Source organism: Lepisosteus platostomus, chromosome 7 (assembly GCF_059453375.1).
Source record: "Lepisosteus platostomus isolate fLepPlt1 chromosome 7, fLepPlt1.hap1, whole genome shotgun sequence".
In the NCBI taxonomy this organism is placed as follows: Eukaryota; Metazoa; Chordata; class Actinopteri; order Semionotiformes; family Lepisosteidae; genus Lepisosteus; species Lepisosteus platostomus.
Genome location: NC_142617.1, coordinates 33,725,490 through 33,740,255, shown reverse-complemented (window position 1 = coordinate 33,740,255; position 14,766 = coordinate 33,725,490). Strand labels below are relative to the sequence as shown.

Here is a 14,766-nt window from a genome sequence, read left to right as displayed (position 1 = left end):
CTGTGTAAGTGAACATTTATCTTGAATGTCTCTGGGGCTCTCAATTTCAACCACATACAGACCTTTGCCTAACCTTTCTAACAAATTTGTCACAGCATGTGTAAATAACCTTTCCGGAAAAACTGGCCCTGGAGTGATCAGGTTAAAAAAGTTGGCAGCTTATGTCATCAATCCCAAAATAAGATATGAAAATATTTTCACAGTGTTTCTGGTCACCTCTGGGATACCGAATTACAAAAAAGAGTACAGAGATCTGATAGTAAAGATTAGACAAAACTAAGCACACATTTACCAGTTCCAAATCACCAATATAACTTTTTTTTTTAAGTATTTTATTTTTTTGCACAGACACCTGTAGGGACACAACAGTTAAGACCATTTTGGTACTGATTTGCACTTAGAATCTTTCTGTTAAAAATACTGTGAAATGTGAAAGAGGCAGTTGACACAGCCACAGAATTTCTATTCCTTTCCCCTTGTGGGGTTGGATTCCAGAAGGTTGTTTAAATAGTGTGGGATGTTAGTATACAAGAAAAAAACCTGCCCTAGTAGGCATCTGACAGTGGTGCAGTCCTACTGTATATGTCAGACATATTCAAACAAAAAGATAAATGTGACTGGCAATCATTTCTTTGGTCTCTAGAAAGCAGAGAACTCCAGCTCACTAAAACACCAGCTCCTCTGTGGCAGGAGAACTCTAGACCATCCAGGAGTCTTTAACTCACTCAGTGCACTGAGCCCAGTTACACATAATATTGTCTAACCATCAAATCCAGCCTAAAGTCTGGAATGTGTGTTGCTCCACAACCACTACCCATGAAAATGGGTGTTTCAAAGCCTCCACTCGCAGGATCTCTCACACATTGACACAAAGCATTTCTGTTCCTAAAGAGCTTGCTCACACTAAAATCACTAGCAAGCTTACAGAAATCCTCATCTGAGATTCCAACAGCGTACTGCTGCTACACACACAGCGTGCACAGAGATGGTCAAGTTGCAGTCCACCAGTTAAGGTGGCACAGGCTGCATGCTGACAGTTTGGCAATTGATTAACAACACAGCTGAATTGTCAACCTTACAGCTGAGGTTTAGCCTAAAGTGCACTGGTACAGTTATCAGTCATTGATCAGTTGTAAAATTGTTGTTGGAAGAGTTCTGTTATCAGGAAATTGCTACTTTGAAGGGACACTAGACAATGTGCAGTGAGGACACAGGAAGACAGGAAACCAGTCCTTCAGACAGACACACACTCACACCAGGGCCTTTTTTTTCCCAGAAGCCAATTGACCTACCAGCATGTCTCTGGGGTGTGGGAGGAAACCAGTGCACCCAGAGAAAAATCCTGGACATACAAACTCCACATAGATAACACCCCAGGAATCAAACTCAAGATCCCAGTGCTGCAGAGTAGCAATGCTAGCCACTGTGCCACTGTGTCAGTCAAGACAAATCCCTAAGATCACAGATGGAATCAAACCCAGTGGATGACTGATGCTACGTACTGGTCACCTGCATCTCCCCCAGACAAGGCCACACAGGTCACCCATGCCTCCCTGTCCATCCTGGGCATGGCAGTGCTGGTCTCCAGGACCTCTCCACCTGGACAATCATTTGACATGTATTACATTCATTCTAGGCTTAGGCAGAGAGAGGTCAGAGTGACAGACAGCTGCTATACTGCAGGAAATAAATAGAGAATAGAGATCTTCCTCAGAATAACAAGTCAAATCCCAGAATTCCCACACTTGCCAGAATCAAAACAGCTTCCAGTCCTACTGTGGGAGGAAACAGAACTGAGAGTTGCAGCCCAGTATGTGAACTCCTGTCACAGCCTGAGGAACAGAGAGTCCATCAAACAATATTATGTTATTGATTTAAGTATTTGTAAATGTTTGCTAATTGTTATTGCTTTGGTCACAGTGTAATTCATCAGCCATGTCAATAAACCTCTTTGAATTTAACAGACATGGGTTCATAACTTGTGTTCTGAGGGGTTAGTACATGGACAGAGGGGTGGGAAAAAGATTTGACAGTTTTCTAGTAAAGCAAGAGGTAAAACATAGGCTGGTTCCAGATCCAATAATTCTCCCTCCTTGCTGTGCACTTTCAAACTACAGCCACCTGTGAGCCTGTGTGTAAACTATCCAAACAGTTTCGTCTCACAATCATGCTATTAAAGGTTTTTGCGCGGAAACCTGTAAGAATCTGCAATAAGGTTGCTTTAGAAAAAAAGGATTTAAAGCGGGAATCACTATAGAAGGATTCCATCGGTTTCTTAAAATGTATGCATTAAAGCTGACCATAAAAGATTCCTTATTTTGAACTTTCATGGATTAGCAAATGAACAAATGAAATGCAAGTGTGCGTGAACACCTTTTAAACACCACCATCTGGCATAGCTGTCTTCAGTATGGCGGTGGTGTGCAGCTCCAGGACTGGAGTGGGTTAGTACCTGCGAGTTCGTGCTCCATCTCTAAAGTGAATGACCTGACTGGGATGATCATTACCTTAAACGTACCATTTGAACACTTTCAAAGCATTTTATCTTTCAATGATTGAAAGAGAACTCCTTGTAACCTCTGGCTACACTGGTGCGGTCCCTCGGGAAGGGGATTGTATGTAGTGTGGTATAGCTTTTACCGTGCACAATCGATCAGGTAGTTATGACTGTAAAAGAATAATGGTGCTCATGAGTGGCTCAGGCCTTAGGGGCAGGCTCAAGCCTGAGAAACAATCACTGACCAAAGGGTAGTTTTTGTGTCAAGACTCCATTACTAGAAGGCCAAGTGTCTTCTGTTTTTTTCCCACTCATGTTCTAAGTAATTGCATGCTCTCTAATTATCTGCAGAATTGCAGTATTTGGCATTGTACAATTGTAATGTTTTCTCATGAACTGTACATTTAATGAAGTGAATGTTGTGCGTAATCAGTTAAAGAAGACCTTAATAATCATCCTGTGAGTGTCGAAGAAAATAACCTGGTTAATTGCTTAATTGACAAACCTGAACGCACTAGACCATCCAGGAACTGAGTAAGAACTCTGATATCAATGGAAGGTATTCTCTTAAGAGTGAAGAAATGCCTGCAGAAAATCGAAAATGGAACGTCTCCTCTGCTTTCATCATTAAGACCTAATTAGATTTTACAGCTGTGACACTTCAAGCTAAAACTTGATCTTGATTTCAGATCTGGCTTTGATCTTGTTTCTCTGTTCCTCTGTGTCTTATCTGATCTCCTGGGTGTCTGGCAGGTAGCTGCAGGTGTGTCTGCCTGCGAGCCTCCAGCACCGGAGTGACTTCATATTAGCTAACCGCCCTGTGAAGCAGTATGTCAACAGCCCCCCGGAGGGGGAGCTGTGGCAGCTCCTGAAAAGCACGCCAGGAAACCACAGCACAAATCTGAGGTGCCTGACGGCATTTCTGCAAATCTATATTTTTTTAATATAAAAGAAATTACACTCCTTGACACAAAAAAAGATTGAAAAACAAGACCAAAAAAAAACCAATCTGAATGTTTTCAACAGGAAACTGTCTCATTGATGTGCAAATTAACCTCCTACCTAAACATGTGCATTTGAAATCACTGCCTTTAAATCTCAGCAGGACATGAGCGGGATGCACCTGGTAAGAGTTACTACTGCCCACCTTGTCCCTCACCTGGAACTATGGCTGCACAGAGCCGTCAGCTGCCCAGTCTCTGACTGATGCCTTTCCATGCCGACTGAGAAGACGTCAACTGAAGACAGAATTGCTACTAATTTATTATGTTCAGTACCTGGATGGGAGACCTCCTAGGAAAGCTAAGGTCGCTGCTGGAAGGGGTGTTAGGGGGGCCAGTAGGGGGCGCTCACCCTTTGAGTCTTTGAGTGCAGTTGAACACTTAGGTTCCCTCTCTCTCCATGACTACACTGTTTTTGGTCTTACTTGTTTCACCAACTCATATTATCACTGGAGTGACACCTCTATGGTCCTTGATGTTTTGGAGAGAGGATTCCTGGGAGCTGTCGGGAACACTGGAACACTGGAGCTGTATGGTCGGGTTCTCTGGATCTGCTTTAGGTGTTGGGGAGCCGGCTCACAGCACTGGTCCAGATGGTCCCAGACAGGATGTAAGAGGTGATGTCAGTAGAAGATAGTTGGTCATTCTCTCAGCCCTCTCAGAACTGAAACATGCCTGGGGGTCTACCATTCAGGAGAGAAGCAGGTTGAAATTTGAAGTACATCTCTGCAAGCAAAACAGAAAAACGGGAATCATTTCTCCCATGCACAACCTTTTTGCAAACTGAGCTACTTGGATGCAGACTTGGATACACATGATTCTGCTGCTCAGCTTAGCCATTTTGCATAATAGATGTTCATAGCAAGTATCCATTATATTATTTTCAATGAGATATGTGATAGTCACGGTTCCGCGCGGGGTCGTACCCCCACCACCCGTTCCATCCCGTCCCCCACACCCAGGGTGCAAACCCAGGTCACCGGTGTAATGCAACAGGGCACCAACCGCGTGAGCTAAAGGAGACCTCCCTCAGCCCAGGCAGCTGAGGACCCTGCTACGTGCAGTGAGGGCGCTGACGTCACCACACTAGCTCCGCTACAGATACAACAATTAAAATTAACTTAAAATGTTATTGATGATGTTATGGTTACCAATAATCCTCCTGGCCCCACAATTGTGTCTTTTGATTGCATTGGAAATACTTGAAAACAGTCCAACATTTCATTTGTCTATTTGGGCTCTCCTTTTCCTTCTCACGTCTTGTGTCATTTTCTGCCGTCTTTTCATTGAGTAGTTGTAGACGATCAAGGCGCCTGTTGTGGTCTTTATCTTCCTTATCTGCAACAGCATAGAAAGTAGGCCAGAGGAACTGACTGAAAACAGCGCGTGATGTCTTGAAATGAAAAAAACTTGATTTCAGCCTTTTACAGAAAAAAAAGTGCCATGCTACTCATACAAGGATCATGAATACTGTATTTTAAGTAAACAAATCTAGCAAGAAGTGAGGAATTATAATTTTTCCACTGATCTACAAATCGGGCATCTTTATTAATACTGATGTTTAAGCCCCAAACTGCAATATTCCATAGTAAGAGGACATTTCTCACTTTAGGACTGGAGACATTATTTTGGCTCACTTGTATTAATGATTGAATCTGTAACAGGCCTTTGTTACACAGTACTACTAACAGCCATAGTCATTATTTACAATGGCTTTCTTTTCTCCAGGTTCTCCGGTGTCCTCTGACTTTTTAAAGATATGTTTTTATACTTTACTTTTTATACTTTTAAAGATATTGCTTTAACTGCTGTTACCAAATTGTCTCTGTATTTTTGTGTGTGTCTTGGTGTGATGGACTGGTGTACTGTTCAAGATAAAGTCCTGTCTTGTGCCTTCTGCTTCTAAGATAGAAGAAAAAGTAGTTTTCTGATCATGAATGATTTTTCATAAGCATCCAGTACTGTATCTCAAAGGGCAGTCCAACTGAAATTCTAAATGAACAAAGCAAAGCCAGACACATTAAACAAAACAAAGTTAGAAAAGACACTTGCTAGTAGAAACCCCTTTGGGTAGAGAGTTCCCTCATCTCAATGTGATTCTGGCTGTGTGGAGTCTGCGTGTTCTGTCTGAGTGTGTGTGGTTTTTCATCAGGTGCTCTGGTTTCCTCCAGTCTCTGAAAAACATGCAGGTTATGGTGACTTGCATCTCTAAATTGTCCCTTCTTGGAGGGCAGGGGGCTCAGGTTATAGTATATTCATATAGTGTTTTCATACTTGGGTATGGGAGGGTGTTCCCAGTATACCCAATTCTGGTTGTGAGATTACTGACAAACAGGCTGGTTTTCTGATGATCTGTGCATCAAACAAGTACACACATAAAGTGAAAATGGTCTGGCTCACCACTGCACTGCCTACATGATGCACATGATGATGCCTACTGATGATGCACCTAAAACGAAACATCCCATCATCCAGATTAGCCCCTAATGCGCACAAAAGATTGCATTTGTTATCGATTTCTCTCTCCCTTACAGGTATTTCTAGTACGTCTCAAAGCAAGACGTATTTACCAGTTTCCTGGCCTTGCTGTTCTCCTTACCAGGAAAATATAAGATGGGCATCGAAACCAACTGCTGAGTTAAAAAAAAACAACCACCACCCACTCCTGTAGCAAATAACAGGATGTTTTATTGTGGTTCTCATCAGAAAGGCGAAAAATTTGCTGACTGTCGTTTTGCAAGAGGGGTTCAATGATGCCTCAACATCTTGTCCTTTTCTAATTACAATTATTCACACCTCTCAAAGGTGTCTGTGTGCTGCCTTATAAACATCTGCTGTGGTAAAGTTAAGGGCTTGGTAAGGTACAGAAAAGAATAGTGAAATCATGGTAATAGTTAAAAATGCACAGCCTTAGGTGGTGAGGCACCAGGCCGAATGTGCCAGGCTGTGGCGAAGCGATACAAAGCAAGGTATAGGCATGGGAGAACTGTGACGATTGTGCAGACTTAGGATGTCAAGGTTTCAGAAGGTTTCAGAAGGACAGGTGCAATATTTTTCATAGGGCCGCACAAATTTCTCAAAATGAAAAATGTGGGTATAGAAAAACAAATTAATTAGCTTCCCTTCCGTGAGCTTCCCTTAACCTTGCAGCACCCAGGTTAAATGAAATCGTCAGAGCGGCGGCACTGTGGCTAAGGATCTGTGTCTGTGGCTGAAAGGTTGCCGTTCAAATCCTGTGGCCGTCAGAGGAATCCTACTCCGTTGGGCTCCTAAATAAGGCCCTTAACCCCAACTGCTCTAGGAGTGCTGTACAATTGCTGACCCTGTGCTCTGACCCCAAGCTTCTCTCTGTCTGTTTGTCTCATGGAGAGCAAGTTGGGGTATGCGAAAAGACAATTTCCTAATGCAAGAAATTGTATATGGACAATAAAGTGATCTTATCTTTATCTTAATAGCACAAGTGACATGTCACAGAGACGTTACAAGTTACGTTTCTGCAGGACCAATTCCAAACCCAAAGCCCTGGCTGTAGACTGTGCCTTTTCTGCTCTGCCTTCTTGTTTGCCTATACGGTTGCAGCTTTGAACTTGCTCACTGTCAGAAAATGGGGAGAAATAATCGAATTACAACTAACACTTGGAGAACGAGCTTGCTATCGGCATTGAATCAATTAAATCAATTTTATTTGACTGCTTAAAAAATACTGCCAAGACCAGTACGTAATAACTTCTTAATATAACTATGCTACATACTCAAATATCATTTTTGTTCACTCTGTCAAAATCTTTTCTGATGGTTATAGGAGCGTGCCATAACTAAATTCTGTAGTTACCAATAATAAGCAAATATCAGAAGTGTGATTGCTAGCAGGCTGATAGTTATGTTAGATGGTTTTGAAGCCATTCCACTGATTCACAGTACAGTATCCTGACCTGTTTATGCTCTGTATGCCTGACTATTAACAGAAAGGCTCTTACAGTATTCCTGGTCAGGCACATTGCCTGTATTAGAGATTTTAAAACACCTGATAGTAAATTCACAGCTCACTTCCAAGTCTCTATTAAGTCACTTTGGACAAAATGGCAATGGACCTATTATTTAAATTATTAATTAAAGGTCATTGCTACTCTCTATAATTAAAAGTAATATATATATAAAGAAATCTAATTTCTGTAAGACTCACAAGACTTTGAGATCAGGTCGTGAAATATTTCATTTTTATGGTTCTTTTCGGGAAATCGTAAATGTGGTTTATTTATGTTAGTTCAACTACACTCACAGCCTCTGTAAAGAATAACTGGTTAAATTGCCCTCCATCATTTATGAAAGCGCTGTCGTTCAATGTCAGTGAACGACATTGAAATTATCTTGTGTTTATGAAGAACAATTTTGCTTTAAAAATAATCACATCATTAAACCCGGCATTTTTCAATTTAAAGTAAAATAGCACTAAAACGTTAAACATTAGTCCTGTCAACAATAACCACCTTCTGTGGGGGAAAGGGTTATTTCAATCATTATTGTTCTACTGCTTCATTTTTGAGGCAGAGTTATGCAATGAACACAATCTCAAAAATCGGAGCAAGACCTTTTCAGATAGCTGTTTTCTTGTCAGTGGTTTTCGGGATTTAAAATGTTAAAACCACGTAGTCGACCACGAAAGGAGACGAACACTGAAACCATTAAGAAGATCAGCTGAGACTGACTACACTTTGATTCGAACTCTGAAAGCCCGTGGTATTAAACACTAACATTAATTTTAATTTCCCGACTACCAGCAACACGAGAGCGTCAATTGTGTTTCCCCTTGTTCAGACACTTGAAATAAAGTATTTTGATTTTCTTCGTGTATTTTTACTCTGTGGACATTCATGACTGGTAGGCAGTGGAAACTCTAAATACACATATTTAAAAGTTTAAAAAAGTATTTTAAACATGCTCTCTGCAAAACACTTCATCACCAGATTAAAACGATCTTTTGTTAGAAGCGTCCCGAAATATTTTTTTAATAATTTAAAATTGGTACAACATAAAAACTAGTTTTTCTGTCATTTTTTTCAACTCCGCAAATGTTCAAAGCATTCTAAAAACTTTAAGATATTTTTAAACTATACACAGTAAAACTACATATTTCAATGATGCTTCAGTTTTTCCTCCCCTTTTGACCGCGATGTCCTAAAACGCTTAAAATAATCTCTATTATTCAATTGTGTTGAAAATGCACTTCCACCATAAAATTCAAATTAAGTTAACAAAAATGAACATCCGACCACAAATTTTGCTCAATAAGCGAAATAGACATACTACCGAAAAATTAAAACAATAGATTTCTGAAAAAGTTCAGGTGGGCAGCTGCGTCAGCATGAGTAGGCTACAAAGGAACAAGTAAAGGTTTATTCCATGCTGAAAAGAGAAGAAAACACAACGTTTAGGCTGTGGAGCCCTTTTCGGGTGTCACACCCGAAACGTTGTGATTTCTTTCTTCTCTTTTCAGCGTGGAATAAACCTATTACTGATTTCTGAAAAATACTGTTTAACCATATAAACTAATCCCAAAACGAGAGAAGCCGTTCGAAATTAAAGAAGATTTAATATTATTTAAAAAAACATTCGAAAATCCTTCTTAATTGTGGTGATTATGAGCTATTTAACTCAGTTGAAGTTAACCTTACCTTTGTGAGAAATGTTCTCGCGTGGAAAAAGTCTTCTTGGAATTCAATCATTTTTGATAAAACAACTCAAGGCGTGAAACCGCAAAAGTATAATTAGTTTAATTAGGCGCTCTCGTTTGGTTCGGTGGCGGTTTGCCCCACTGGCTCTTTCGGGTTTAATTTAACTGGTTTTAATGCTTAAATTCGCTTTCTGGTCTATAAATGTTGACTGGAATGTATCGGACATCTTTTTTAGCCCCCTGCCAGTCCCAGACGTCCAGAACTCTCGTCATTTAAGTGCGTTACCTAAAATGCAAGCCCATGGACAGCTGCACAGTGTATGAAACACCCCTACAATGGACAGTGAATCACCTATTATGTAATGCCTATTTAGCCAGATTGCTTACCGTTTTGTACACTGAAGTTGTTCGAAAGTACGTTTGAAGTCGGATATTTAAAACCTAAAAACGCAGAAACAATCCTTGTTAATCATTATTATTAATTATTATTATTATTATTATTATTATTATTATTATTATTATTATTATTGTTATTATGTGCTCTTAATTTTCACCACTAAACCACTGTCCCATAACATTTGTTTGTTTTGTTTTCTAGTCCAGTATAATTCCTGGGACATTCATTTCTATTCAGTTAAAACTTTTGTAGTTTTGTCTACCACGGTGTGACAAAAACAACAAAAATGAAACTGGCTGGCAAAGATAAGAAAACGTGGTGTGTCCGCGCACGTGACCCAACCACTTGGCATATTAAACGCCCTGCAGCGCTATCAGTACCGCACAGTGCGCTCACCAGGGTCCCCACTATGCGCGACATGGCGGCGAATACCACGGACACGACGGACTACGAGTACTCTGAAAATTACTTCAACGGAAGCGAGAACTACACATACCTGTATCCTGACTGGCATGAGTTCTTGGATTGTCCCCAGAAATCCTTGCCCTGGCAGTCCGTCATTATACCTACCCTCTACTTTCTCATCTTCTTCACTGGCTTTATTGGGAATCTGTGCGTCATCGTCATCATGGCCTCCAAGCACAAGAACAGGAGGCTGGTGGACACCTTTGTCATTAACCTGGCCGTGGCAGACTTGGTCTTCGTGTGCACTTTACCGTTCTGGGGGATTTCCGCGGCGAAGGAAAACCAATGGGACTTCGGCGATTTCCTCTGCAAGTTTAGCAGCTACGTCATCGCCGTGAACCGGTTCTCCAACATTTTTTTCCTCACCTGCATGAGCGTGGACAGGTACTTGGCCGTCGTGCGGATGCTGGACTCCAGATACCTTCGCAGTAACCAATGCGTACGCTTGACCTGCTGCGTCATCTGGTTGGCGTCCATCGCGCTAGGAGTGCCCTCTCTTATCTACCGGAGGGTGGAGGAAAATGGCGCGGCCCGTTTGTGCACCGAAATCGCCGACTCAGCTGTTTTCAACGGGATCAGACTTGTCGCCCTCTTCCTTGCCTTCGTGCTCCCAGTGGTGATAATAGTTGCCTGCTACTGTTCCATTCTGGTGAAGCTGCGTAACCCACCCGGCCTTCAAAACCCCAAAACCGCACAGCGCCGCAGACACTCGCTCAAGATTGTGCTGGTCATCATCGTGGCCTTCGTCGTCTCCTGGCTGCCGTTCAACGTCTTCAAAACCATCCTCATCGCCTGCCAGCTCCAGTTCGCGTCGCTGTCCTGCGCCTCTCAAACGACCCTGGCGAGGGGCCTGACCCTGTCCTCTTGCTTTGCCTTCCTAAACAGCTGCGCTAACCCCGCCATTTACATCTTCCTGGACCACCACTTCAGGCATCGCGCTCTGCGCTTCTGTCTCGGCTGGTTCGGCCCACAGATCAAGCGGCGGAGTGGAGCTCCAGCCGCGTCCTCTTCCGGGCTCACCATTGACAGTAACTCGGTGTCCAGTTACCCTCGCAGCCGCATGTCTTCAGTTCACATGCAGTGAAGGACCTACTCTCGGAGACGGCGTTGCAGTAAGAGGTGGCAGCGGTTCGCGAGGTTTGCAGAGTTCGGATTTGGGGTGTCCTGGTATTTGGTGTTCAGTTTCCCAGCTTTTTTCCCCCCGGTGTCAGAACATTGACAAGATAAAAACCGATCTTGTCAGGCAATTAAAAAACAAATTCTGCACGCTTAAAACTGCGTCTGTGGACTTGTGAGGAACTTTTTAGTATTTTTATATCATTCGGCATCATGTTGAGAGATTACTCGTGATTACTTCGTAGGTCATAAACCTGATTAATTGGGAATGTTTACATTTGTCTAAAACGCCACCTCGTTTTCTTATGTTGTATGAAAACAGGAAAGCCCTGGGTATGACAATGAAAAAACGAAAGGTTCTGATTTTCAGCGCTCGCCACTCTGCACCACACCAGTTATCGTAACAGCAGAGAACTTGTTAAAGTCGCTTTCCAGTGAGCCGTACAACTTTCTCCGAATTCAGTTTTGTTTCAATGCCATTTTGCATTAAAAAATGCAATTTTGTATCAATATCATTACTTATTTGTTTTGCACAATCAATTATGGGAACATATACGCACAGTGCAAGAGGGAAATAGGCTAATAGACGAACGTTTCAGCGATATCATCTTACTGTCGCAGCCTACATGAAATTATTTTCTGCCATGAAAGGAGACCTCAGTTCGGGCTGCTCTTCACATGCAGATGCAATAAGAAGTGTTAACCGCTGTCAGGTTCGCTTCAGAGGCTGAGAACTTCAAAAGCCCTCAGCTTTTTTGACTGAAGAAGTGAGATCATACTCGCTCGTGTTTTGAAAATGCTTTCGCTTTAGAATTTATTAGTTCACTTGGTACGTTTTCACTGTTCTTTCCGTTTAAAAAAAATAATAAGTAGTAGCTTATACAGTATGTATAAAATGTGTATACGAAATAAAGATCAGTAGACGCTTTTCTAAATATGAAATGGACCGAAAATATTGGAGAAACCTTTTTAATTGTGGAAAAAACGGAAAAATATTTAAAAACAAATTACAATTTGAAACGTGCTGCATGAGTGGTTTTACTGTAGGTGCGAGATTGAGAAGAATTGTGCTGGAGTCTCGGACTTCATTTTTTTTAGTTAGTGCGGATGACTTAAAGGAGCTACAAATGACGTACATTTTATTGCAACATATTGAAACATTTTTATATGCACCTTCTAGGTTATAACTACGCATTAAGAAAAATATTTTAGTAATTTCTTTTCAGTTCAACTGGTACTTCGTTATATTATCGTTATGTTTATTCGTGGCATTAGTTGATCTTCCCAATAAAACTGATTGCTCTTTGTATTATATTGTTTAACACATTTACAGAATGTGAAACTTGAAATCTCGTTACAAAAAAAGATCTAAAACTTTTGTAAACATTGGACATTTACTTCTAGACTGTCGTTGTATTATAAGCTCTTTCAAAAAATGTTTTACGCAATTTTTTTACATTTTAAAATAAACGATCACGTGTGTTTTATTATGGTCTACCTATCAATAAGCCACTTTGAACATTTTTTTAACAACAAACCTCAGTATTTGTACAATACATATTTAAACTATCCATTCCCTTGTCCCGTCATCTGTATGTTTACTGTAGTACGTTTAATATAGCCCTAGCATCAGAAAAACACCGTACGGTTTTACTGTAAGTACAGTACTTCCATAGGCACCTTTGCTTATGCTATCATGAACAAAATAATGGTAATCTTCCTCCATAGGTAAGGACAGAATCTCCTTCGAAGTTTTAAGTCTAATATATCTGTCATATATACGCCGCACACGTTGTGTTTTTAAAAGATATGTCTGAATGACTATTGTAAATATCACTGTGAAACTCCGTTTAGGCGATTTGTTCAGTCCTGAAACTAGAGGGTTTCTACAGCCGTATTTCACGTTTACACCACACGGTGTGGTGGAATTATTTTCATCCCAGCCAGTACTGCACAGAACATTACCACATATTTGGAAACAATTTCTTAGTCGCCAATCGCGACTGATCTTTTTACAGTCATTGAACTCGCTCCATGCTGGACTCGTGTGAACTGGAGATGACCATTCGTGCAGAAAATCAAACATTCTGATTTCACCTCCTATTTAGAGAAAAAAAAAATGTTCAAACTCTTTTAAACCACAAACGCAATTATTGTATAAATCTAACACGAACTAATAAGTGTTAATAAAAGGGAACCTTGAGGAATATGCCTTAAACCTGAAAATATTCCACATATTAATTATGCATTAAGATGAAATGGCTGATAGTCGTACTGTGCCTGGGAATCTCTATATTTCGTGCTTCTTCCGTTGTTTATGCAGCCGATAGAAAGGAAACATGATCTTACAGATCTTAAATGAACTAGGTTAACATTTTTCTATTGTAGGCAATAGCGATTTTACATATTTTTTAATATGACACCAAAATGACTCGAAGAGCCAAAGATCGCTTTTGAACTCCAGGATTTTGTATTTTAAACAAAATTCTAAAAAATGTCTCTATATATAACGCATACAGTGGAGAAAAAAAACGTCATTATTCATTTGATTATTTTCAGAAATAAGCATTCCAGCAGCAATGTGCCGCAATGGTCTCGTCTGATTGGGTGTAGGCTGCAGCCAGGGATGTGGGTTCAAATCCCAGATGCTGTACCCCCGAGCAAGGCACCACAGGACTCATCTTTCAGACTGCCGGAGTAAATGCCCTGTTGTGTAAACAGGTCTCCAAATTGGCGCGGTAAAAGAGAACGTGTTCTCAATTGACTTACCTGGTTACGTAAAGTAATAAAAAGTTTAGTCACACATGAAGAGTTGTCACATCGCTGTAAAACATGCATTAAAGGAATCTTCAAAAACCAAAATGACTTTTTAATCTACTCATCATTGGGCCATTACCTTCTTCCATTTGACATTTTCAGTACTTGAGCAAACTTGGTCACGCTGGTCAAGGCTGTGTGGATATTGGGATGTATATTAGATATTAGAGGCCTTGGTGAAGCTCGCAAGGTTCTTGCTGAGAACAGAAACGATACTCACCGCTTCATGTAGGACCTCACAGGACAGAACCGCTCAAAGAACGCTGGCAGACAGCAGTCTTCTAGTCCCCTTCAGGATGAGATATTTATTGAAGAGAACAGGTCTTTTTCACGTGAGAAAATGCGTTGGAAGCTTACAAATTTTAGAGTTCAAGGGTTCATCTGTCGTCTCAAAATCCCCCACTTCAGGAGTGAAATGAATCATCTACTTTCAAACAACCCTGAGAAACTTGGATGGCAGCTTGGTCTGTGAGAAACTAGCAAGTGTGACATTCATGCTCATATTGTTTCCACTTTCTGTGGATGGAAGGAAGGGGAGGGTTGTGTAACAGGACTACTTTAACAGTCTTGACATCTGTAGTTAAACATTTAGTGGGTATCCTTAGTTTCATATCTATAGAAACACATGCGAGGGCAGCAGGATAAGTTGGTGAAGTGTTTAATACACAGACTTCTTCAGAAAGAGCTGTGTGACTACAGCAGATGTGTCTGCTATGCTTTTTCCGATGGTGCAATAATTTACTTTTGGCAGCGTGATCCGGAGGTTAATCTAGTACCACTGCATTTCCCCCAGATTTAGGCA

At 41.0% G+C, this 14,766-nt stretch overlaps 1 protein-coding gene and 1 long non-coding RNA gene across 6 annotated transcripts in view; one reads left to right on the top strand and one right to left on the bottom strand.

The window, feature by feature from the left end:
• Positions 1-215: 215 nt before the first annotated feature.
• LOC148658582 (uncharacterized) lies at positions 216-14,460 on the bottom strand. 4 transcript variants are annotated; one of them, XR_015940107.1, is made up of 4 exons: positions 14,185-14,460; positions 14,044-14,098; positions 4,650-4,836; positions 216-4,224 (listed from the first exon to the last, which is right to left on the bottom strand). It is a non-coding gene; the product is annotated as an uncharacterized LOC148658582 (long non-coding RNA). The 4 variants fall into 4 exon arrangements; XR_015940105.1 differs by having other exon boundaries at positions 14,044-14,460; XR_015940108.1 differs by lacking the exon at positions 14,044-14,098.
• Positions 9,941-14,766, top strand: part of gpr25 (G protein-coupled receptor 25) — a 21,071-nt gene continuing 16,245 nt past the window's right edge. Inside the window, exon 1 of one of the 2 annotated variants that reach the window (XR_015940104.1) lies at positions 9,941-11,168. Coding sequence is in view for 1 of the 2 variants with exons in the window: in XM_088639952.1 (XP_088496078.1) it covers positions 9,976-11,115 (1,140 nt within the window). In the remaining variant the exon portion in view is untranslated. Of the gene's footprint in view, positions 12,635-14,766 lie in introns of those variants that run through there. The other variant, XM_088639952.1, reaches the window with a different exon arrangement.